The following is a 25,820-nucleotide window of genomic DNA, read 5'->3' as shown; positions in this document are numbered from 1 at the left end:
TGTCTTTCAATTGCATAAATTAAAGTCTGAGGGTTAATTTCGGAAGAGAAACGTTGAAAGTTCAACAGAAGGATAGGATTGTGGGAAATGGAGGAGAATATTCCATGGGACCATCTATTTGTATACGTTGGTTGTACTATGCACAACACAGCTGTAGTGACTACAGGGTGACATGTCTTCGATTTTGGACCGCTAGTAAAGCGGAAAGCCTATTTATAATCAAGCCTACTTGTTTCCTAGAAGAGAGGAACCGTATTTTTTCCTTCTTTTGTGTTTTCGTCCGCTTTGGCAATAATTAATAAGAAGTCGGCTCAGCATGAAACACTCAAATGACTGACATTCATTTGATCCGGATGTCACATCAAATTGTAACATTTCAACTCTGAAAGGGACGTCAGTTGACGAACGCACGTGAAATACATGCGACATTAAACCCTTTACCCGTACTTTTCCATAGTTGAGGATATCACTGCAAAATGGGCTCTCAACTCCTGATTAACTGTTGAAATGCACCTAGGTAAGAGACTATGGCAGTATTTCTCATCTAAACGAGTGTAGCACGGGGACGGTACTGTAGTCAGAAACATTGTTTTTTCGTTGAGGTATGAATTGCGCACTGCTGCTGCCACAGATTTCAACTCAAGGGGCTGCAAGAGGATACACTTCAGCTTGGTAATTTCCCCCACTTTTCCTGTAAAAGGCTTAGATATCTAGGTCAGTTGACAGTGAATCTTGACTCGGTATAGTAATATTTCTGAATATTTCTGCTTTTAGCACGGTTTCCTCGACAAAAATAATTACAAGAAGCACAGGTCAAAGGAAATTTGCGGTCTGCGGCGTTGCGGTAGCAGATGGAAACATATGTGCCTGCAAATCGACTGCGGATATTTCACGCATGTATCCAACATGAAGTTCCCGCTTGTTTATGATTTCTAACCTTCTAATTGAACCGTCTTTTAATTTTATGCCACAAATACGCGAAAGTAAAGATTTTGTCTTCACGATGCCATATCTCAGAAAGAATTCAAGATAGAAATTCGAAGAAAGTTTGAAAGGAAGATAGACAATCGATTAGTGTGTAGAGTTCGCAGAAGCGACGCGTTACGCAATCGCATGACTACCAACGGGTGATTATCGATCGAACGCTGTAACGTTGCAGGTTTTGGCAGATAATCTGACTGTTAGGAATGGGCTGCGTGAAATCATAAGTCTTGCGAACCCTAGATTGTGGGCGATACAGTGAAACGCACGATGCACGTAAGACACCATATGTAAGCTTCCCGCAAGTTATGCAGGAAGTTCTCATATGGTGTCTGACGTGCGTTTCACTGGAACTTCCTCGTTACCGCCTCAGATGAATAAGCCAATAATAGCGCTGAGATCATCAAGTCACCAGGTCAGCCGATCTCGCTAATGACGCACGAAACATCGCCTTCTCTTCCATGAATGGTGCAATGAATTGACAAACACTGCGAGATTGTCAGATAGAAAATGATTATCTGCTCCCGTCAACAACACCACGGTGAACCCCGCCTGACTACGACGTTTCTTCATGTGAATAGAAATGTGGAATTGCTTGTACATCATTTCAGCATGATGGAAAACACAGTATAGTTTACGCGAAAACACCGTTTTGAGAATTGAAGTTCAGGGAATGACTCCCGACCTTGCGCAATTCCTGTGATTTGTTTTCAAACACAATCCAGATAATCTGGTGATACACCATGTGAACGAAAGCTGGAACGTAGCATGGATATCATACCGATATTGACTACGATCGAGCGACGAATTTACGATGCATTTACATAATAAAGAAAGGGAAATGTGCGGATCTAAAGTTGAACACAGTCGAGTCAGAACGCTTCGGTGCGATCGCGTATGCTTCCGCGCTCGCAGTGGGACCCTTGCTGCACTTACAGCCCAATTCGAGCTGCGACAGGAACTGTTTACGCAATTGCGACACAGATCAGGTTATTTCGCTCGGTCCAACCGCACAATGGTGTCAATTATTATCGTAGAAATTTCCTAAACATCAAGTCTCTAACAACCATCAAAATTTTCCTTGCTGTACTGCACAATTTTGACCCGACTGTATGTATGTGGCTATTCTTCTTTCCTTGTCACCTTGTTTTTGTTCCCTTCGGTTTCCTATTTAGAACTCGTTTTTGGCGTCTGCCCCATGATGTGTTCTTTTCTGCTGAGTTTTTTTTTACTCTCGTCTTCTTATGAAGTGAGCTTATCTGCTCAAATGTCGAAGCTAAGGTGATAGTTGGAAGAGAGTACCGGCACGGCTTTCATCCGGTGGACGAATCAACCTTTTCTTAGCTCCTAGACCTTTATTTGCTTTGCTACGAAAGAATAGTAAAACAAATGGAAGGAACAATGGCTATGCTAAAATCAACCTTAGAAGGTAGTTGCAGTTGGATCAAAACACTAAGTCATTAAGTTCTATACAGTTCCGCAGGCGACCAAGGCTGCTAAGAGAGGGGCAGCGATTGGGATCGAGGGGCGTCTCCTGCCAACATCACTCCACCTCGCTGAGCATCAGGTCGTTTTGACCCAACTATGGGAATTTCCAGTTCACCAGTCTGAAGCCCAGCGCCGTTGCAGAAGCAATCGAAACCAGCGAGACCGATAGAGATGGGACCACGTCGCTGGTTCCCCAGTCATGGGGTTAAAAATTGTCCCAGAAGTGCGAAAGTTCGACTTTCCTTGAGTCTTGGCATAGAGATTGCAACTTGTTGATAGTCAAATTTAAGCAACAGCCAAGATTGTTAACAAACTTTGTTACGGCTAACGTTTCGCAGATTGCACCACGGAGCGTTAGCCGTAAGCGCCTCAGTAGTTGCATCAGTGCTATCACGGCAACGCGGCTACTGAGGCTCCGACGAAGGCGACAACACCGAAACGTTAGCCGTAATAAAGTTTGTTAAACATTGTCCCATCTCGATCGCAAGCATTAGCTCTATCGCAGTGGAAATATTCGCTCTGGGACTTCGAAAAAGAGAATGGGACATACCGGGTTACCTCTGTCTCTTTTCTTTTTCAGCAGAGAAGATCGGAACGAAGAGATGCAATAGTTGCTATTTGGGACAAATAGCAACTATATTGTAAATTTTTACCGAGGAAGAAAACAAGATTATCATTACAGGCACCACTAGACAAACCAATTAAAAGAAGCTGGAAGACAAGGAGGTAGGTGCCTGCCAATATGTGGATTATACCCACCAATATCAGCGCCAATACGTCGCGAGGCGTTGACAGAAAACCCATGGCAGCGGCTACTAATGATGAACAGGAAGGTGAAAAAATTGTTGAAGCGTATCAAATGAGCAGTGTCGAGCCTTGACTTCATTATTTCCACTGTTTCCTCTCATTTTCTAATAACAATAGTTGCTATTTGGGTTGCAGTAGTTGCATTAGTGATTAGGGAAATATTAAGGAATAAAAAAAAATTAAACTCTCAAATGCGGTTCAGAGAGAGAGGATGATGAGCAGAGGAGAGGTGAGAGAGAGAGAGAAAGAGCTGTGTGCAGTGCTCTTTTCCAAGTATACCAAGTATCCAAATATATATGTAATCTACTTTCTAGAGCGTAGCATAGTACATATAGTTCAAATAAGAGGAGGACACTAACATTATGATATTCACGGATGTGACCCAGACTTTTCTGTCTTTTTTGTCTTACATTTAAGTTTGAGAAAACATTAGCACTAAAATGAAGTAAACAGCAGCAGTAAAAACTCTAAGAAAAACATAGCTAGTAGCAAAAACCATGAGAATTTTAGGCTTAAGTCGCTTAGCCTTTGTTCTCAGTGCTACTCTTTGAAAAATCTAATCTAACAGATGGTAGAATAAGATGACTTTCATTTATCAGTAACAGGACGTTCAATCGGTTTGAAAAAGGCAAGCCGTGACTGTTATAGGGTTATGACCAGAAAGGAATAAGAAGAGGAGTGGCGACTAGGAACGGCTCCGCCTACAGCATCAGAACAATTGTGGTGAACGAGTAAATCTCACTTCAATACTTCCAGGAACAAGATCAAAAGAGTTTAGAAAACTTATGAGGAAAGACAAAAGTGCAAATATAGTAACACATTACACAAGGTAAAAAAAAAAACAATATGTGTACAGAATATCTTGCTTCAGAGCAAGGCAGATCAAGGCCACTACTATCTCTGGGAGATCATTAGCGTTTGCTGTGCTCGAGAGCAACAATGATGATCACTCGTTTGCCACAAGCCCTCCATTCTTTGGACAGCTTCACGATCATAACGGTCCAATACGGCTAAGCCGATACGTTAAGTGGCATCGCTTCTGGAAGTCGTTTTTGAGGTTTCCGTGAGCTATCGATGCGAATGAATCTGAAGTTTTAAAGAAATGGATGGACTAATTGTAAAGGATAGATTGTATTAGGGATTGTAGTGTGCACTAATAGCGTCACTAGGATACTGATTTTGTATTCATACCTACCTGAAATACAATGTAAACGCTATAGCAACCACCAGTATCAGGACGCAAGCAAACAAGACGAAGATCAAAGCGTTGAGGAACTAGAAATAGGTGTTTTAGGTATTTTTCTCGGCGTCTCTTCTACCTCTGTCATTTTACAACCACCGGCACAAGGAAACAAACGTGAACTCAAGCAGGGAACATTTTCGAAGGGTAAAATTCGCAAGTTTTCGAATGCTGCAGTAATCTTGCTCCGTAATCTTCGCCAACTATGCGAAATCTTACGTAGCTGTGTAGGCGACTTCGTTCGGAATGGGATCTTTCCTAATCTCTACAGTCCAATTGGAAGGTCCCAATTCGAGCGCAGCAGCTTACGAAATTCCACCAAGCTTCAAATGGTTTTATTCCGACTGTACAGTCTCTTCCTAACCTTATCTGGATTGTTGTCTCTCTGATATTTCCTTCTCTGCCTCGGAGTCGTGATGGTCAGTCTAAGATTTGGAATAATCAATATCTAAGTTTTAAACAAAAAAAAACAAGATAATTTACTGTGTTGTTGAATTCGTTGAGGACACTGTTGACGTAACATATCGTCCGGTCAAGGAGCGCGATCGATAGGCTATTTGCGAAGAAGATAATGGTTGATCTGGAACAGGAGAGGAAGGCGACATCTCATTGGAATTTCGGTCGTTAACATCGATGATAGAGTCTGGACGAAGAGTTTCCTCATACGATCGAGTCGTGATCGCCTTCTTTGTAGAATCACTCCGTTTCTTAAAAAAAATACTGTTCAATTTGTAACGTCGTGTAAACAATGGTCAAATAAAATATAAATAAACAAAATATGGGGAAGCCACCATCGAACTATACGCCTGTTTTGAATATCAACGACTTCAACTTTACATCATCTCAAGGTGAGTGTGTGTTCAAAGCACGGTTCAAGGACGCTGTTCGTCTTCATAGTTAGCGAATTCTTGTGAACGCCTTTATTTGATAACACATGTTCTCAGTGCATGTCGAAAGTCTAGAAAAGGTTCTCATCTTCTTCCTTTCTCTCTCGCTTGTTTTACTTCCTTCGACTTCTCTTAGCACAAGCTGCTATTTTCAGAAATGAAAGCAAATGCTAAGGGGAAAGATTACTGGGAGATCGTTAGGTTGAAAAAAGATGTTTGAGCGATATTTCTAGAGACTAAACGTGACGAAACAATTATGTTGCTGCTAATTATGTTCGCGGAATTTCAAAGCTTTTACCCCTAGATTTTCGAAAGAAACAGTGAGCACATAATGCATTTGCTAATTTTGGAGGTTTTATTATGAACGGTACACTGCAGCATTTTTCCATTACAAACCCTAGTGAGTAAGGGAAGTTCAATCACTCAGAAGTCACTAGAGAGCCTTATAAATGAGTAAGGTAAGTCCGAATCAAATAATCAAGCGACATTATTCCCCGAATATACGTCATAACTGACTACTACTAGCGGTAGTTCAGCTTCAAATTAAGCGAACTACAAATGCACTGCGTCAATAAAATTAGCTACCGTAGAAACCTACCCCATTTCGTTCAATATTCGTAACGAACTCAATCCACTGAGTCGTATCTATCGTTTCTTCATGGCAGAGCGAATCTATATGACAAACTTTGCGATAAACCGTTTATATGCGTACAAATTTAAAAACGTTCGGACCATTTGTTGGTAACGTGGATAAAACCGTAACTGTGCCAAACGACTGTATGTAGCACATAATCGACTCCATATCTTCCACCGGAAACAGAAAATTAAAAAAAGATATGCACACAGAAATGTATACAATTCAAATGATTACTTTGTCTCTATTTCTCTTCTCTCTTAACCACAACTGAAGTGGACTGGGTGAGTTGCAATCGCAGGTGAAATGTGTGTAGTTGCCACCCAAAGAAACTTTCTTTACTTGGTCGAGTACCTTTAAATGAGAAAAAAAAAGAAACTATGCATTATCGAATTTATGCAGAAAACACTTTTACGCTTACACTACGCTTTGTTCTGGACTACTTAGGTTTTGATTTCATTTCTGACTTGTGAAGGAGATTTTCCAATGAAATAATAAATATTTTCCGATTTTAAATTTGGCAAAAACAACTTCGCAAACTCTGCGAGTTTCCACTTGATATCAAATCGTTGGTACTTCACTGACAGCGTTGCACATTTGGATCCGCATAGCAACGAAACGTGTGTAGAAAATACGTGCCAGTGACCAATTTTTGCAGAGTCGTTTAAACAAGTACTGTACCAAACCCTTTTCTCTTGATAATTAACGGAAGCCGTAACCGCACAAGTTTCCCGACAACGACTTTGCTTACATGAGAGAGAAACCATTGTAAATCTTGACTCACCCGAAACTCTTTTAACACAAACAAATTCAAGATTAATTTGAAATGACAGAAAGGGTACACCTTGAGATTCTCGGCAGATAACTGTAACAGCGGGTTACCAGCAAGCAGCAACTGTGAAAGGTGTCCCATCTGCGACGGCACTTTCGTGATTGAAGTTGAGGAAAGTTGAAGGTGCGTTAGTGATTTCAGAGATGAAAGAGTGTTCTAAACAAAACATAATGTACTGTAAGACTATACGACTAACCACACAACAAGATTTGTGACTAGATTAGGAAATGTGGGATTAAGCTCTCCATTTTGGTTTCAGCCAAACCGTTTTCTATCATGAGGCTTATAAAAATTAGATTCTAGTAACTAAATTCTCCTCACTCTCTAATTTCCGATCCTTTCTAACAGCATACGGTAAAATTTAATACTCAGGAATGACCATCTTCTCATCACTATAACTGTCAAACCGATTGCTGACATTTAGACAAAAACACTGTGATTACAAGTGAAGTGAAAGTTTTTTTGCGGGTAAAGTCACTGTTTTGTTTCTATTTTACTTGTACTCAGACCATTTGTAGCAGACCACATGCACTCTCAATTTCTGAGAAAATGTGGCATCGAGGCAAATCGTTCGTGGCGCATATTGATTTGGAATACATACAATATTTGGAGGGAAGACGAGACAAAAATTAACGTACGACTTCATCATCAGTGATCGGCGTATTCAACAGCCGTAACGTAGAAAGCATTCGCAAATTCTGTAAAAGATAACTGATGCGAATTGAACTCTTTTCGAAAGTAAGAAGCAAAAACGTGACCAAGACCTAATACATTTGTATTGCTAATACCAATTGTATTTTTGGAACTTAATACGATGCGATTTTTCCAATCACAACAAAAGAGTTACTCTGTGAAGAACCTACTTTTTAAAGGCATCACCCCACGAATCTGAGGTGGAGCAGATTTTAGGTGGAGTATTCGTATACGGGATGGGAGACTACGGAGAGGGAGGTGATTCCGTCCATTTCTTGCTAATTGCCTTAAAATACGGCCCGGAAGATGCGGCGCCGCACAAGACTGGCGCGCTCCAATCGAAACCCCTTGTACAAAATGGCGCGCCAAAACGAATGAAGCCGTATCTTCCGGACCGTTTTTTACGGAAATTAGGAAGAAATGGACGGAATCACCCCCCTCTCCGTAGTCTCCTGTATACGAATACTCCACCTGAAATCTGCACCACCTCAGATTCGTGGGGTGATGCCTTTAATGTAGTGAGAAAAGTGATTTAACTCAAACACATACAACCGAACCTAAGATATGAATCGCCTATGAACGATCTGGCGCAATTGTGTGGGCAGCTGCTCCTGAATTGACCTGACAGGCCCCTAGTTGTCTTTGCAGTACAGTTGCGGCTAGCGAGGGTCCCACCTTGGGCGGCCTACGCAATTGCAGCACATCGCTTCAGATCGATTTGGCGCGAGAGTACCTGAAGTTTTCCAACATCCCATTGGTTCCAGTCGGCTGTGTCGATGCGTAGCTCAGTAATGGACTCGGGGAGTGCAGACAGGTGGTCGAATCGCAGTTTTTCACATATCGCGATATTTTGTGCATTCTAAACAGTAATGTTTCAAAAATTGTTCAAATGATAGAGAAAAAGCGAAAAGAGCCGAACACTAGCAGTGAATCCCACACGGACTGATATTCCTGTTCGTATTGTTGACTTAAAACTCCTTTCAAATTCAGCTTCGCTTTTGGAACTTCTAGGGCTATTTCAGCACAACACCCAAGATAGTTAACAGAGATGTGCCTTGACTAAACCCTAATCTTCACCATCTCGGTAGTCGCTTGTTTCCTTCGAAGAACGGTGGCTGCTCAATGATATTTTCATCGTCTGAATGATTACTGAACTAGGACACCCTTAATGCATACAGTACTATCAAAACTAGACTGCTGTGTCGCATTCTGTTGTGCCTCCGGCAGATCCAACAAGATGAAGAATTGTAGAATGAATTGATGAAGAAAATTACCAAATCTGATGTGAGCTACTTGCAGTACACCGTGGATTCTGTTGTGCAGGGTCTGAAGGACTGTATAAATGTTGCTGTGGTGTCCGCCCCGAATATCTCATGTACTTTGTACTTTGTTTTGTACCCAAACAGTTAATGCTGAAAGTCTATACAATAAGAAATGGATAAAATGCTTGTTTTCCATGAATAGAGGCTTTTAGTACCTCCCTAGGGTCCGCGACGCTTACGAGTTTGATTGCTACTTGCCCACCGTGGCCATGCTTGTACTAAATGCAGTCTAGCATTTGGGTATATGCTCTTTACGTTCTCCACGTTCGAGCTATTAGGTTCACAAGTTATATTGTTATAAAATAAAAATGAAGTTTATTGTCATAAAATCATCACAATTTTGCAAAAGCTTGATCCAAAGAGGTCAAACGCCTAGAGAGAGCAAGAAATCTTCGTCCACATCTCCACGATTCGTCACGATGAGCTGTCGGGTATTGTCGAGTGAGGGGCCCAAGTACACTCGCGCAGAGAAACAGACAGAAGCGCATCCGGAGATATCGAAAAGCGACGAATGGACGGTTCCGCGCGAGCACTTGCCGTAGGTAGAAGAGGTACGTGCAGGGACACTAGGAGCGGATGCGGACAATCGCATCAGGCGAAAATACCAGTCTGTCGACTAAGTCAGGTAAGTTAGCAAGCGTACGCTAGTAATTTCCGACCACCCTGCGCTACCAGCGTTCCATTGCATAACAAATGCGGAAGAAACTCGTCACTCTGATTCTGCAAATTATTCTTCTTCTGACATTCAGTTAACTTACTCTTAGTCTCTCCATGTTGCTGGATCGGTAGCACTGACATTGTTGCGGGCATTCACTTCTACAAGAACACTTCACCTCTTCGCAGCAGGAACAAGATTCTGGACAGAACTGAAAACTCAACGTTTTAAATAGAATGTCGTTGATTGCAGCTCACTTTCTGCTAAGACAAATATCAAGAATACAGCAGAAAAAAGGAAATGATAAATGAACCCACACGTTCGTACTTGCAGATGAGTTGATTTAGCTGGTCCGCGATTGTTAGATTCAGTCGCTGATTTTCATCCAATAATAAGGAACAAGAGAGCCTTGGTAAATCAAGAACAACGGGTGATGTCTGAAGCTATGATATCTAGAAAAAGACATAGGGAACATATAGATGTATTCCTTTAGCCACAAAATAGCAAATGAAATATCCAACCTATTTTGATCGCGTCCCCAAGCATCGCATGTTTTCATGATTTTCAATGATTTTAACTAGACTTAAAAACGCGTTCGAATCCTAGAGGATGCCATAAACAAGAGTGTACAAATATATAGTAATTTGTAAGTACAATGTAAGTGTACAAATATATATTTATAAGTATGTTTGTCTTGTCTTGTACATGCCTGGAGTCCAACTATCCCTTCTTTCTAACTCCCCCAGAATACGCGTTCAAAAGACCTCGAACGATTCTGAATTGAAGTAGAACGCGTTGCAGCGTCGCAGGCGAATTCACTAACGCCACGACACTTCTTCCTTCAGTTCGCGTGAGACGAACACTGTACGCATTGCGATTCTGGTTGTTGCGGATATACTAGTCTCAGAATTCAGGACCACATAATGTGGGGAGACATACACAGAATTTCGTCGCGGACTACATATGAGACCAAAACCAGGAATTCAACATTCGTTATTCATTCGCACAACCAGAGCAAAACACGCGATCGCTTGATGTATACCAGTATACAGTTCAGGTACTATCCATTCCATGATCGCTCACCAGCCATTATTACTTTTTGTATCTAATTCGAGTATAGATAAAACAACCAACTTTGGATTTGGCATGCAAAAGCCAGCGGAGTCCGCAATGACACTTCAGTGGGTTGCCCTCCAAGAATAGACGAAGCCGAGTTCTAGGGCCGGCCATTGTTGTTTCTTTCAGCTCGGTCAGTTGATTCCCTCTTTAAAATACGTAGTGATGATGAGATGAAACTTTAAGCATTGAGTACAGGAAAACCGCAGCAAATTGTAGCAAAAGGACATGAAACGCAGTGAGATTGCGTAGAGGCTGAGCTCGAAGCGCGGTGAATCGTAGCTACTAGGACCGTGGTGGGACCCTTACCACCAGCATCCTTCGCTGCAGTGCCCCTTCGGCCCCACCTCGATCATAACAGCTGTCTCACCACACAGCCTCGTTCGAGTGATTTTTTTTTATGAGGCTCTTAGCCCTTAAGCTCAGAATTGTGCTGTTTCATTATTTTGCTTCACGAGCTTCTTACAAACAACTTTCGCTCCTAAGTTCGGGTAAAATGTAGTTCGGGCACCTTGACGTACCCAAATCGAATCTGCTTTCCTACTGTATTTCGTGCGATTATTGGAGGCGATTCGTGGAGGGAACTTTCACTATGCCAGTACTGTACCTGCACTCAAAGCGCGAAGAAGGTATTGGAGCACAACAGGCACAAAGACGTTCATAGAACGTCAACCATTCTCGTCGTTAAATCATTCCATTTGCTTAGTGGGTGCCTTTAACTTGCTGGCTCTTCTCATGAGTCAACTCAGATTGCTGATTATCACTTGGCCGGAACTTGCATCTAAGTAGAAGGAGAAGTCGGCGGATGGCCCGCTGATCGTGGATTGCCGTGGAAGGAGCGACTTTGCCCCAACTGGTGAAGTCCAGTTAAAGTCGCGAAGCAGACGAATGTAGACTTCATAAAGGCTAACCTAACGGGCCTTTTTAGGGCACCAACTTAGGCCTAAAATACAAGACAGAAATGTGTGGATAAAGTTGTTGCATGTATGCTTAATGATCGTGAATTGCTATGGAAGTCGTTTGCGGTTCTTTTTTTTTTGGAAGTAACACATGATATGACTTAGCTATTTATTTCTCGTAAGCTTGTTCGGAGTAAAACGTTAGTTGGGGATGACCACTCAGTGGCGCTCTTGTTTCTGGAAGTAAATAACTAAATCAGTCGGGGCCCTAAGACCTACATTAGTTTTAGAGGATCTATGACATGTAAACTAAAGTTACTAAGAGAAAAAACTAAGACAGATCGTTGAGAAGTAGGGGTGCCACTGAGTGGCCCCACAACTACATTTTTCCCCTTCTTCGGAAGATTTGGTGAAGTTAAAACAGTAGTAGTTCCAGCTCTGTCTTCCTTTTTCTTAGTAGCTTCAACCTATATGTTGTGAGACTCTAAGACTGTAGCTTAGGTCTTAGGGCCCCGACTGACTCAGCTGCTCAATTGTAATCCATGACCTACTTTTTCGCGCTCTGAGTGCAGGTGCAGTACTGGCACAGTCGAAGTTCCCGCCACGATTCTCTTCAAATAGTCACTCCAGATACAGTTCGATTTGGGTGCGTCAGAGTGGCCCCCAACTACATTTTACCTCCTCAGTTGTGCCTTGGAAAATGAACTGTCAGGTCTAGTTGTTCAGATCTATGTGCTAAGAACATATAGCTTGTTCAGAATTGCTCCTAATTCTACGGATTGAAGAAGTATAGTTGGGCTCAAAACGACATGATACACGATATATGATACATGATTGCAGTTGTGTGCGTAAAGAGGTCCGATCGAAGCGGCGCGGTGAAGCGGTTGAGATCTAGGTGGGACCATCGCTATCTCCAGCGGTAAGTGCTGTTAGCGAGGGTCCCCTTTCGGTAGTAACTCCTATGCCTGGACAACTGCGATATGGTTTCGATTGAGACAGAGGTGGAGAGTGGGGACTGAGAGGATGTGTGAACTGTTGTGGAAGCATTACAGTAACGCAGTCGGGCAAGTATGTACGACTATACGCACACATTTGTGGCACTTGGAATGCTACTGCGCATGAACGCAGGAAGACCCTAGGTGGAGGCTATTTAACAATATCATCGCTTAGTTATTGTCAGAAACTGAGTAATTATTATGGAAATAAAAAAATGACGACTTTCAAATAATGATCCAACGTACTTCAAATCTAGAAGAGCCAACTTCTCCATAAGCGATAGGGCACCATCTTGAACGAAACTAATACGGTTGTTGGAAAGATCAGCTTGTTTCAAGCCAGCTGGAAGCATATTCACGGAGCCACTTCCGGAAATGAACTCTAGCATATTTCCTGACAGATCGATTCGGCGAAGATTTCTGAGAAATCGATAACTGTCGAGTTGCCAGTTCAATACCGTTATTTTTTAAGGCTGCAATTCGTGTGTGTTTGCGTTTGTGTTGCCACAAAAAAATCACTCACCTGACGCTTGGAGGCGCATAATGGAGGGTTGTTATAAAATTATGGCGAAGCGACAAGTCCGATAGTTCTTCCGGTAGTCTAGAAAGTTAGAGTGCTGATATTATTTTATCCAATGAAGTCAGTCTGAGCTAGCGGGAGTACCTGCGAAAATCGACGTTCGTGAGTTTATTGTGATCCATTGTCAGTACATTTAACTTCGTTAACGAAATCAGCGTGTTGGCGAGAAAGTTGATCGAATTATTGCTCAAATCCAAGTGAATCAAATTACTGTAAGAGAGCGAATGTGGTTTGCTGTTTTAGTGTACTCTTGACGTGACTCATGTAATGCATGCACTATTTGTGGTTTTTGGGGCGATTTGGTGAGAGTGAAAAAGAATTGGGAGTCCTCCCGATCAACATTTTTTGGAAGGGGGAACACTTTCTCTCAGCACATGCATGGGAATTCGAGGACGTTTCAGTTGTTTGTATGTGAGGGATGCATGTATAGTCGAGTAAAAACCACATGAAGTTCAGTGCAGTTGCGTGAGCGGATGCTCTGGAAGCCGCGCGGAGGAGCACAGCGGTGTTAGAATCACTTTGTCTCTTGGTAGTAGGGACTCTTGGTAGCACCACTTACCGCTGCTGTTTGCAATGGTCCCACTCCGACCGCAACTCCACTGCGCTGCTTCAAAAGCAGCACGCTACGCAACTTCCCCGTGCTTCACATCACTTTGATTCATTCTACTACATGTGTGATTTTTTTTAACTGAAAAAGATTTTGTGAAAGTGAAAGAGGGATGTTCTATTTGTTTAAACATGGAACCCTATTAGAAATCTTTCATCTAGTTAGTAAAAAAAACTTTGCTTGTGAAAATGGTACTTTCTGCTACATAACGAAAGAGGTAAGATAGGAAGTGAAGGCAAAATTTGCAAAATTTTGCTACTTTAGTAAATGCTTTTAGAAGCTAATGAGTGTTATTTTTCGATAAGGGCTTGATTGTATTCAATGGCACTGTCACGGCTGGATGCTACCCACTTACTACTGTATTTCTTTCCACTTAATCTAAAAACATGCAGCTATTAAGCTTCTCTAGAGGCTTCGTGGTGCGTTCTCAGGCCCTGAGATGCAGGTGGATTCAGACGATGGACCCCTTGTCTCTGTTGTGGCCGGACTGACTCGTGACATTCTTCTATCCCGCACGTCCAAAAGACTGCAATCAGCTGAATGAGAAGTGCAGGGTGGGGAGTCGGTTTGGAGTCACCTCCAACAAATAACCCCAATATGTCTAATCTGGGAGGATGCAACGTCCTCCCACAATGCGAAACCTGCTCGTGGGTTCTGAAATTTTAAATATGCCACAACAATTAGAAAGAGGGTTCTGACTCCGGAGGAAAGCCTAGTACGGTAGCGCCAGGAAGGGTGGGGTTTTAGGAGTCATCTAACCTACCAAAACGGAAAAGGACTTGGACGGCGATCTGTACTTATAACGCACGTACGCTTGCATCGGAAGCGGTCATCGAAGATCTGATGATGCAAGCCAGGAAGATCAACTACGACGTCATCGAAATGTTCGAGATGAGACGATGTCACCCCCTCAGTGTATGGAACTGGGGAAGAACCGCTCTTACACGCGACAGCAGCGGAATTGATGTAGTTGGTGTCCTCGTCAGCACGAGTATGGCAAAGAGCATCGACTCTTTCAAGTAACTTACGACTTACGCTCCAACATCAAGCTACAAAGAAGAAAGAGTCAAGTCTTTCTATATGGACCCAGGGAAATTCTGAAGAGAAGATAATACCTTCTACAAGGTCGTTGTTGTGGTTGTTGGTGACTTCAACGCCAAAAAAAGAAACCCCGAGAAGAACGCCTGAGAAACATCAGGACCCTAGAACTTGGGGGCCTACGGCATCAATAGAATGAACAGAGGGGAAGGATCTCCGAATTCATCATGACGACTAAGGCTGCTCATGGGAACTCGCAATTCCAGAAGCTCTCCTCTCTACGCTGGATGTGGAGTCACCCAAAGGTACAACATAGACACACGATGAGATTGATCACATAATCGTCAGCAAAAAGTTCTGCCTGACGGAGGTCGCTGTTGTACCAAAGTTCTATGCGGGATCGGACTATCGCCTCCACCGAGGAAGATTTTCCTTCGCACGAAGAGAAGAGAAAGCCGCCAAGTTCAGAGAGCGAAGTCCCAGAACTATCATTAACTAGGATCTCTTCGCTACGCTAGCTGGCTTTTGGGAAGATTCCGCAATGGACAACATCGACTAAGAATACGATCGGCTCGTTGAACACCTTCATGACTGCATGAGGAAGGGTTGAAGTTTTTACACCACCGAGAGACGCTTTTCTCCGGAAACTCTAGAGCTGATATTTCACTAGCCGAGATCAAGGAAAACCTTGAAGAGAGAAGAGCCGTGTGGCTGAAGCTGCAAAGGTTGGAAAAAAACATTCGCTGTACCCGTCGAGAGTTCGGCAATCGCAAGAAGAAGATGACTGCTCTCTGGAACTCAAGGGAAGAGCCATTGCATAGAAAAAGGGAATGGAGAAAACCGTCAACCACGTCTACTCTGATTTCTCAGAGTCATGTCAGCTTGCCTCCTCACCAATTGAAGTAAGAAAGAAATGCTATTCTAGAGGTTTTCCCATGTGGAGAACGACATGCTATCATGTCGATAGGAAATCGCACGACTTTCGGCCCCACAGAATAAGACAAGAACTTCTGAAAAACATTTCGTCAGTACTTGACAAGACTCTGGCGAGACTTTTCACACGTTACCTTGCACTACGAAAGGTGCCTAAACCGTGGAAGTCCAACGACCCCGTGTATAAGAAAGGAGATCCACATGACATAAGCAACTATCGCCCAATTTGCTTATTATCCGTCATTTACGAACTCTTTACAAGAGTGATCCTTAGCAGGATTGAAGAACTGTTAGATGAAGGAAAGCCATGCGAGCCACGATTGACCATATTCACGCTCTTTCAAAGTATCGCGAGAGTACAAGATGATTATCGACATAAGGAAGTTCTTTGACTCAGTTGAGACGGAAGCGGTCATGGAAGCGTGGGACAACTAAAGCGTTCCTATTTGGTACATAAGGGTACTTCAAGAGTTGTGCAGTAACTTCACGACCAGAATTTTGCCATTCTACAAAAATATCATCTTCGACGTGAAGAGGAGGTCCGACAGGGTGAGACAATTTCAATTACAATTATTATGATCCCTCTCGAGATCGCGACGCGAAAGTTGGAAGAGGACGACATGGAGTGAAGGTTGATAGTCAACAGCTACACCGTCTGCGCTCTGCTAATGACATCGTTCTGATAACATCTAGCATCAACAAGGCGGAAAGAATGCTGGTCCAATTCGACCGGACGCATGGATGCACTGGTTTTCAGCTGAATCTGCAAAAGACGATCATGAGAAACAGATGGGTCTTTGAGACTCCATTCACACTCAACTGAAGGAACATATCCGAATGCACCATCTGCGTTTATCGCGGTCGAGAAATGAACATGAAGAACCAATTCACCTCCGAGCTGGACATGAGGAAACGACCAGCTTTTGGAGTATATAAGAGCATTTAGGATGTCAAGAACATGACCAAGAACAGCCCAATCTTCTTTAACATCTCTGTACTTCTTACTTTCACTTGTGCTTCAGAAGCCTCTGCACTTGAAAAGCAAGTAGAAAGAAAAAGCATTGTGTGTCATTGAACGCACAATTGAAACAGTGATGCTAAGAGTATCCCGCCTCACATAAGTAAGGAACGGGATTCGAAGTCCTCTCCTACGACGGGGATAGAAGATTAGAGGGAGTAGGCAACAACAAACTCCTATGCTGAAACGAAACACTAGTCTGCGAGCTTTTATATGCTGGGATTTCATCTGAGATTAATTGCTCCACAAATACTAAACACTCATTCCCCATAAAAGTGGCTGGTATGTTTCCGCGTGATTACAGCAATTTAAGAATGGTTGGCAGGAAACTAATTCACCACTCCGCTTGGAAGAAATGTTACTTATTGTGCCAATCTTAGATGAGTAACATACAATGATTGTGCGATTTACTCTATTTTACAGGAGAGAAGGAAATGAAAGCGCTCTCGTAACAAGAAAAATGAAGAAAAAACTAATCAGGATTCCGCGAAAAGAGCTAAGGATAAAGGATAGAGTGTCTGGCGTTAATCAGTCGGGGCCACCCGATGAGTCAAGTCGGTGTTTTTATCCTCCCGGACAACACTAGTTCCAATTTGTCTACCTCACAAGGATGAAAGGTTTGGTTTGCTTTAAGCGGATTCGAACTTCTGGTCGATCGAGCAGACAACGGAACCTCTTTCCGACTGCACTACACTCGCCCTGATGAGATCAGGAGCTTGCAGCAAAATCTCCAATCCCTGATAAAAAGAGGAATTGTTAGGGTTCTCTTTCTAATCGGACGTTCTCCATATTCATGAGAATTCTGCACTGTTATTTCTCGTCACTTTGCCTTCTCTCGATGGTCACAAAACATTCAAATGACAAACGAGCGTGCATCCATGAAATTATTGGGGGAAGCCTGCATTCACAGACATGTGCAAAGTTCCATGGAAATCTGCACCTGTTTACATATGACATGTCTGGTCTATTTTGAGTTAGGTATGATGTTCAGACAACCGTCAAAACACCTTAAAAATAATGCAGCATTTTCATAGACAATAAGCTTCATTGATATGTCACATAACAGGGTCATCCATGATGGCCTGAAGCACTGTTGGGAGGGAATACTCGCTGAGCTCGCCTCTACACTGATTTTCGATGCTTTAATGGGGCTGTGTATAGGTCATAGAAGGTGATATAATAAGCATACGTTACGTGTGGGATAACTCGCGATGCGTCTTTATAGATATGTTGCTTTTCTGTTTCTTGGTTGATTTATATTCGTAAGCGAATATAGTTAAAGAAATCCCCTTGGGAAGTCGTTCACTGCTAACGAGATAGTTTCTTCTAAAACGTAAAGAAAAGGTACAAGTTGCCTGAAACCAATCCACCAGGGATGCGCAACGCGTTCGACTTCAATTCAGAATCGTTCGAGGTTTCTGAATGTGTGCGTGTGTAGCTTAGAGAGTGACTTGTCTGGGGGGGCCGATGTATCAAGTCCTGCCACCAATTTATTGACCACGGAGAGACGAAGTGCTTTGGAGCGGTTTCGAACTATCGACCATACAGTAAATACCGTAGATACCCGCCCATGAGTTTTTTGTTTTTCTCCTCGAGAATATGATTATTACATGACTATCACCACTTTAGCGCACAATAAACGCATTACTGTAATTCGAACACTGACCTCAGCGACTTCAGCGAGTACGGTTCGATGCGCAGTTCATTCCCTGACATATCCAGTGTCATCAAGTTTGGCGTATGTGCGAACAAATCGTTTGGAATCGTGGGTAATCGGGCGTTTTTGATGATAAGTGAGTAGAGTTTGTGCAATCCCTAAATAGCTTAGAAGTTACTTGCTTCAAGAATTTCACTGGAAGAATTTTTCTGGTTCCTCCTCTTTCTTCCAAAGTTTGTCCTTGTCCTCTGATTGGAGGCCTGATGTAGAGTGTTGTTGTTGTAGATGGTTTGAATGTCCGCTGGATGCAATCAAGACGCTTCATGGAAAACGCACGCGCGATAATACGGCTATAGCACGCGAATTGGCCCTTGTAGCGATGAAAAAGGCAAAGTCAATAGCTTCGCGTCGTTGTTAAGAAATCTTTGCAAACTCAAAGTACAGAGCATGGAATAGAAACTAACCGAGAATAATGCTCCGGGTAGGCTGGACAGAATGCAGCGGTCAATCTCGAGTCTGTCTAGGTTTTGCAAACCCTTAACGCATTGAGAGGTGTTACGGGTTTAAACGAATCTTACGTATACAAAAGGAATACGAATATGAGCACGAACTCACCCTGAATAAACCAGCTGCTGGAGTACTTTTTTTCTTGGAGAAATGTGGGCATCGAATAGTAAGAGTTCGAACAATTTCGGGTCTTTTCAACGAGTCGAGATTTGTGGTGTTCAGCTGAAATGTTTTACGAACACATTTTATTTTGGGAGAACGTTTTAGGTGATTCAAACAGTTTTTTTTACCTTTCGTTAACAGCGTTTACGTTGTTTTTTTAAGTAATCATTTTCTTCTCTTGGTAATTTCAACTCAAAAGTTTGGCTGAAAATGACGCTTAGATGGCACCCATGATTCCTTCAGTTTGGAATGATCTGGATTGGTAAATGTGGTGAGGCAGTAAAGACAGATTTTTTTAGTCTCGCCAAACCCAGCGATATGCTGAGCTCGCTTAATGCCTTTACAGGAGTGATAAATATCAATCTCAATCGGAATTCGATTTGAAAAAAAGTGAAGTGCTCCGACAATTTTGGACGAATGTTCTCTCTATCGGTACTGATATCTAGATGAACTACCACAAAAAGTTGGAGTCGTATTTGTCATTCAGTTTTCCTCGATGAGGATAGCAGGACCTCAAGCATCTTTGCATTTTGCACGCAAGCGCTTTTGCAAGCATTTTACCTTTTGTCAATTAAAGCTAAGACTTCATTGAATTTACAGAGTTCTGGTGTTTCTGCCCCGTTAGTATGTGAAATGACACTGTAGCTGTATGCAGGAAATTTTAATAAGAAAAAAGAATTTGGAAGCTTTCTTTGTCAAATCTTACACAACCTCAGCACAGGATCGCACGTAGACTCCGCATTTTTCGTTCCAAATTTTCGTTCCGACATATGATAAAACTTAGTGTTTAACTTTCATCAGTTTTTTTTCTATAATTCACCAATGAGTTCACACTTCACTTCAACTCAGAATCTTAACGGTTTATGAACAGGTATGGGAGTAACGCAATGGTCAGGCGATATTTCGAACCAGCACTGCCGTCCTAAGCCAAGCTGACAGTTCTGGTACCAGTTAATAGAATGAGGTAATAGAGAGATGAAGAGCTTAGTTAAGTTAGTAAGAGAAAAACTTAGTTGACGCTGCGCGATTTCGTACTAACAACCGCTCCAGACGCAGCGGAAAACTACTGCTTCTATGCTGCACCATTCCTGTATCATATCAGCTCTTCGCGGCATCCCTTGTAGTCCCCTCTGTTTTGCTTGTGTTGTTTATATTCGCTACAGCACGTATTGTTTTGTCCCATTGGCGTTAGTGCTTTGTCCAGCGAAAATCCGCAGTCACTGCTTGGGAAACGCATCTATCTCAATAATTGATGTGCCACTTTTCTCTTTCTCCTTTTTCGAAAGGGCTGCAGCAGATTCGAATGGGCAACAATTGAAAATCATGAAAGTGTAAAAGCTTTCAAACCTACGAACATGTAAATGCAAACAGTAAGGCGGCTGTGATTTTGTGTTCATCCGACTGGCCACAACGCACACAGAAACCCAACTAAAAAATGAGATGCACCTTCTTGGTCTGACATTTGTCTTCTCCACTCTTCATCCTGCTCCAATCGAAAGCAGCCGTGCTACACGGACAAGTACTTTTGCCTACGGTTTCTATCCTTTCCTATCTCGCCGAACTTCTGACTCTCACTCTGTTTTCGTCACTTAGTTTCCAATGCGGTAGTTTACTAGTTTTTGTTGTAATTTTACTTCACTTTGAATTCTCGAGACGAATCAATGCTAGAGACCTTCGTTCAGACCTCTCCGACACAGTGGCTCATGGAATTGCTGTACACGGATTCAAACCAGGAGGCCGGGCCTCCTCACCTTTTGAACATAGCCTTGGTCAGAATAATTATGTTGGAAAATACGCTGGAAATCCACTAATTCGATTGAATTTATGTTTACATTTGAGCAATATAGTATTGATTCAAAAGTGATAAGAGCGCCGCCAGTTTCAGTTCTATGTATAGACATTAAGTTTGTGTCATGGTGAGATTTTCCGAGGTTTTTTGTGTCTCGTTGTTGACGGCGAAGAATAGTTGGACCGCAACTATTGAGATCTTATGTTCAAATTCACAATAAATGCACTATTATTGTCATACAGACATCAATCTCCCGTCTTCTTTTCTCTTCATTCATCCACGACTTGATTCCATTCTCAATTTCGTTGCTGAATCCGTGGCATTTCTCACTAAATCGGAACAGCACTGTCCAATCAAATCCAGGCCGCCCCCGCTGTGTGTGAATTTCACTGGACAATGTTCTCGAAGCTGATCCATGACTGATGGCAAAGGAGCAGATGGCCGCTATCAAGGCTCGCGCCCCTCGCAACTGAAATTGTACTCTCAGTTAGGTTTTTGTGTGCTTTGTGATGAGCTACAACACTCATTTGATGGGTTCGAAGGGAATTTTTTACCCTGTAGATTGCTCTAATCCTTTTGACATATTACTACCAAATTTCTACATATTTCTACCGGTCTTTTAAAGGAAATTACTCCCATTTTGAAAGCCTTGGAGTTTTTGGCGTACAATTACTTGAATAAGTGCTAGTGTTTGTATTGGAATGAAAAAGAGCGGTTGTGGTTGACAAAAATCCACGAACCACCCGACCTGCGCCCCTGCCCACTCCTCCTTTCCCGTCATCGTATTTACAAGCGAAAAGGGCGGATATTCTTCGGATCAAAATGCCTACTGCCGTTTTGATTGAAGAAGTTGGAATGCCGCTGCTAAGAATATATGGATTCAAAAAAAACTAAATATAAACAAATCGATTTAATGTAAAATTACACGTATAATCTAGAGTCTCGAAGATTCTAGAACTAGAATCTAGAAAAAACACCCAATCATATGTTTATGAGTCGAGACATAAGTGTAATCTTAAAGCGAGATCGGGTCGCAAAAATGCGGCTATTCGGGGCATGCCCTCTGGGGAATGTGCTGGCGAAGCTGTCTCAAAGCTCGACTACAAACTTCGTCCACCACTGTCAGCTACTGAAATAATTAACTCTACAGCAAATTTGGGATGTAGATATTGCGTTGTTGGAAAACAGAAGAAATGAAGAGTGAAATGGCTCGAGTTTGGATTACCCATGAAAAGTTTCAGTTGCATTTTTTCTTACTGTGGTAACTAATTTTGTGATATTTTGCTCAAACATTTGTTTCGTGCCAGTGATAAATAGTTACCATTAAAGGATACTCTCCATAAGCGGTTTCAGTTAATCTGCATACATAGTTAAGTGAAAGGTTTGGTCTTGAGAGCTAGCGGTTCAGATGAAATTCCAGAAGTTTTCCTCAACTTTCTGGCCGATGAGTAAGATCGTCACGTTACTAACATTTGTGATTTATCTCGACCTGATACCGTATCATAATGTCTGTAACTATTGTTTCACAGCCAGACGGCATTGGTTTTTCACTTCTAGATCTGCTGTAAAATTGAATCGCAAGGAAGACAATCCAAGGAGTTTTTTTTTTGATTTGCCTCTGATTGATTGCACTGGTGATAGCCTTATCTACTCAAAGGTGATCGCAGATTTAATCGACAAGGAAGAAATATCAATCTCGTGGCTGAGGCGAATGAAATGTGGAGGTACAGAAAAATAACCAAACTATTTTGCTCACTGGCTCTGAAGAAAGACCGGAGCAGGATGTGCACCACAGGCAGATTGATTATCCGGTCCTGCTACTAGTGTTGCGCAAATTTGCCTGACTATCGAAACATTCGTAGGATTCAGCTCACGTGATACGACAGTAGCGCTAACGGGCACTTAGAGCCAGAGAGCAGATCTGGCCTGGCGCACGGTATCCTGCCCTAATGTTACATATTCACCAAAACCACGGCACTTCATCACCCAAAAATATTTCTTGTGCAAAGAAAAATCCTTGTTAACGATGACCTTATTCCGAAACTGCTCTCACAAATTTTTCGGGTTGCCAGACATTCGAATTCCCCGCAACCAGAGTAGTAATGATCCAAGTCGATAGTTCAGTGTTGTCTCATCCACGTATAATATCTTTTTGAGCCATCTTTTTATGGAAAAAGAGTACTAAAGAATGATGGTTCAATATATTAATATTCTGCATTTAAAGGGACAGGTTTAGCTAAAGCTGTACATCATTTTGTTGCCAAGCATGACCTCTTCGAGCCATCACACTATGAAAGTACGAGCTGCGTAATCCCATTTGCAAAACTGATCTGCTCAGAACCACCTTGTAGAATTGAATACGATACCAGTCGGATTTATTCAGCGTGCACTACAGAACAGCGACACGTTACACAGAATTTGTTGCAGAAAATTTGGAAGAATAAACAATACTTTGCAGAAGTTGAAAACGGGGTTTAGGTCAGGAGGGTTCAGGCGGTTGCTGTCAAGATTAAATCCATTAGAATTAGGAAATACAATTCATTTGGGTGGAAGTTTTTATTTATCTTGAGGAGGTTTTCGATTCGTTCCTGCGCAGAATTTCGTCAATGTTAACGCCATACTTTCGATGTATTATTATTTTTGCATTTCGAAAAAAAAAATAGGAACCGAGTTAACGGGATGCAATCAAAAACTTAAGATAGAGAGATAAGGTGTTTTTGCAAAAAAAAAATTCCTAAAGTTTGTCTCGAATAAGAGTTCTATTCTATAGAATTCACACAAAAGCCTACACTTTCTCGTCCTGTGTGTTCTTTCGAAGCTGCAGAGAAAACTTCTTCGCTATTCCATCAGTAGCTGACTTCTATCAGCTACTTCCAAGAGAAAAATTTTCAAGTCAAATTCAAGGCAAGAAAAGCTTCTTGTCTCATTTCTAATGGCAACAACGACGACCGAGCCCTTATTGTTCCACGCCACGCCGTTATGTCACCCATCTCCCTGCAACGCGAAGATATGTCATGTCTGGAAAGTGTCGCACGATATCGACATTTTCCCCCAAATCCGCAACTCTCTTCACAGCATCGCATCGAAGCGAGATTTTGCATAGTTATGGTCGATTTGTGCAGCATAGCGTGCCGATTCGCACGAATTTCTCGTCGGTCGCGTGAACACCGATGACTTTCCAGGGACAAACGTCGACACGCCCTCATAGCAATAATTATCTGTGGAAAAGTGGTGGTTAGGGGGCAATTTAAGCGTTTCCTAAAGAAAGATGAATGGTCATTCGTACCGGCATGAAATCTGTCGGCTAAATCCATGACAAATGTGTGTATAGAAGGCGTTGGCTCCGTGTTCGGAAGAACATTACTGATCTTGTGGTATTTTCTCAGCGTCCAGTGAGCAAGCAAACAGTCCGATCAAAAACCCACAACTTTCTTTCTGTGTTCCGTTGTCGGGTGACTGTATTACACGGACCTATCGTGGATACGCAAATACTCAATAACTCTTTGAAGTGACTCTATTCAACCTCGTGTGATCATGTCTGGATAACGGGAAAATTTTGTGTGGCCGGAATCAGTCTAGACACAACCTATCCGCCCAAGCCGCGTTAAACCAGGATTTTTTTTCGTAACCAAACTTTAGAGCACTGTTCACACTAGCTTTCATTTCAACTGAGATCATTTTTTTTTTCTCGGAAATCACAAGAAGACGAAGAAATTGCCCGGTTCTTGATCGAGAATAAATCAGTCTGAAATATAAGATGTATCATGGGTATACGCATCGTATGAACTACATTAATCCTCGCAAAATAAAGTAGGGATTTATGGAGTGGAGAAGTTCTAGAGATTTCGTAGCACAATAAATTCTAAACGAAGAAAGAGAAAGAGATGGATTCCCGGAAGATACTTTGGAGAATTTCTTGTCGATGACTTTGTGACAAGTCCAGTAATAGAGCTAAATGAAGGTGTGAGGTTGAGGATGTCAACAAATAACAAGACTGATCGAATGCAATCAGACTGAAAGGTTACAGGGCGGCCGCAGTCTACACTGTGACTCGCCTCGAGAACTTTTTTAAAAGAAGTTTGCTCTTCTGACACTCTTTTACTTCTTTTTAATCGTTTTTACCATCACAACCATTTCCTACAGTTTCTTTGTTTGTTAGAGAGATAGCTATTATTATTATAGCTATTATAAGTCCCTTATTTGGTAGCAGACGTTCTCGAGCCTCAGCTAGCGCGGAGAATAGAGAAGATTGTCATAACTTTGATCAAACTGATCATAACGTGTTGCTCGAAAGTGTGTCAGACAACAGAAGAAGTATGACGTCCAATCATCTTTGTTTATTAACGATTTTTTCTATTTTATTCATGCTCTTGATATATATTTATTACTAGGTTCTTCACTCATTTATTTTATTTGGTATATTTTCTTTGCTTTGTGAACGTTGTCCATAGAGAGAGTAAAGATCTCACATCAAAGATAGATGGTGGTGAGTTTTGCTTTATGTTCTGCGTGAGTTGTCTGCTTTTCTAAGTTTGAGCGTCTCTTAAAGCTGGAATTTCCGTACATGTATCATTGTCAATGTCAAAAAGAAAGATGTTAGCACTTTCATTTCCTTTTGCCTGGTAGGAAAAAACAGCGGCCTGCCTTACATAGATTATGTTTATTCTAGCCAAGTTTTTCTTGGCTAGAAAAAAAGATTATGCGCATCTGGTGTTCATTTCTTTCCAGCGACGTGGATTTATGAATCAGCACCAATTAGCTTCTCAATTTATGCAGTATTCCATCTGTGAGAAGCTTGCAACTCTTTTGAAAAGAATAAATATTTTTTATGATAGCGTACGTAATCTCGCTCTTATGGGACTAAGCAGAGGCAAGCATGGAACTGGAAATTTTCAAGCGAATATGAAGGTTAATCTAGACTCACCTCGTCCCACTTGCAGATAAGATGCATTGACTGCGAACGCCCGTCAGGGTCCTCAT

The 25,820-nt window shown here is 42.1% G+C and overlaps 1 protein-coding gene across 2 annotated transcripts; it reads right to left on the bottom strand.

The window, feature by feature from the left end:
• Nucleotides 1-4,286: 4,286 nt before the first annotated feature.
• On the bottom strand, nucleotides 4,287-25,820 carry RB195_001792 (uncharacterized protein; the record flags this gene model as incomplete). 2 transcript variants are annotated; one of them, XM_064198737.1, is made up of 19 exons in its annotated part: nucleotides 4,287-4,362; nucleotides 4,472-4,551; nucleotides 4,881-4,941; nucleotides 5,000-5,223; nucleotides 6,002-6,075; nucleotides 6,136-6,178; nucleotides 6,275-6,391; nucleotides 6,882-7,025; nucleotides 7,508-7,567; nucleotides 8,296-8,421; nucleotides 9,643-9,750; nucleotides 9,857-9,976; nucleotides 10,674-10,803; nucleotides 12,796-12,969; nucleotides 13,073-13,150; nucleotides 13,214-13,339; nucleotides 18,392-18,540; nucleotides 18,998-19,111; nucleotides 20,498-20,533. In XM_064198737.1, 19 exons carry the CDS (start codon nucleotides 20,531-20,533, stop codon nucleotides 4,287-4,289), a joined length of 2,040 nt encoding a protein of 679 aa, XP_064054618.1. The 2 variants fall into 2 exon arrangements, with proteins under 2 accessions (XP_064054618.1, XP_064054617.1); XM_064198736.1 differs by lacking the exons at nucleotides 4,287-4,362; nucleotides 4,472-4,551; nucleotides 4,881-4,941; ... (10 more) ...; nucleotides 13,214-13,339; nucleotides 20,498-20,533 and adding exons at nucleotides 12,446-12,689; nucleotides 21,085-21,309; nucleotides 21,605-21,704; nucleotides 24,427-24,585; nucleotides 25,765-25,820.

The sequence above is a fragment of the Necator americanus genome, chromosome IV, assembly GCF_031761385.1.
Source record: "Necator americanus strain Aroian chromosome IV, whole genome shotgun sequence".
Classification (NCBI taxonomy): Eukaryota; Metazoa; Nematoda; class Chromadorea; order Rhabditida; family Ancylostomatidae; genus Necator; species Necator americanus.
Note: the sequence above shows the minus strand (reverse complement) of the source record. Positions and strands in the feature narration are given on the sequence as shown.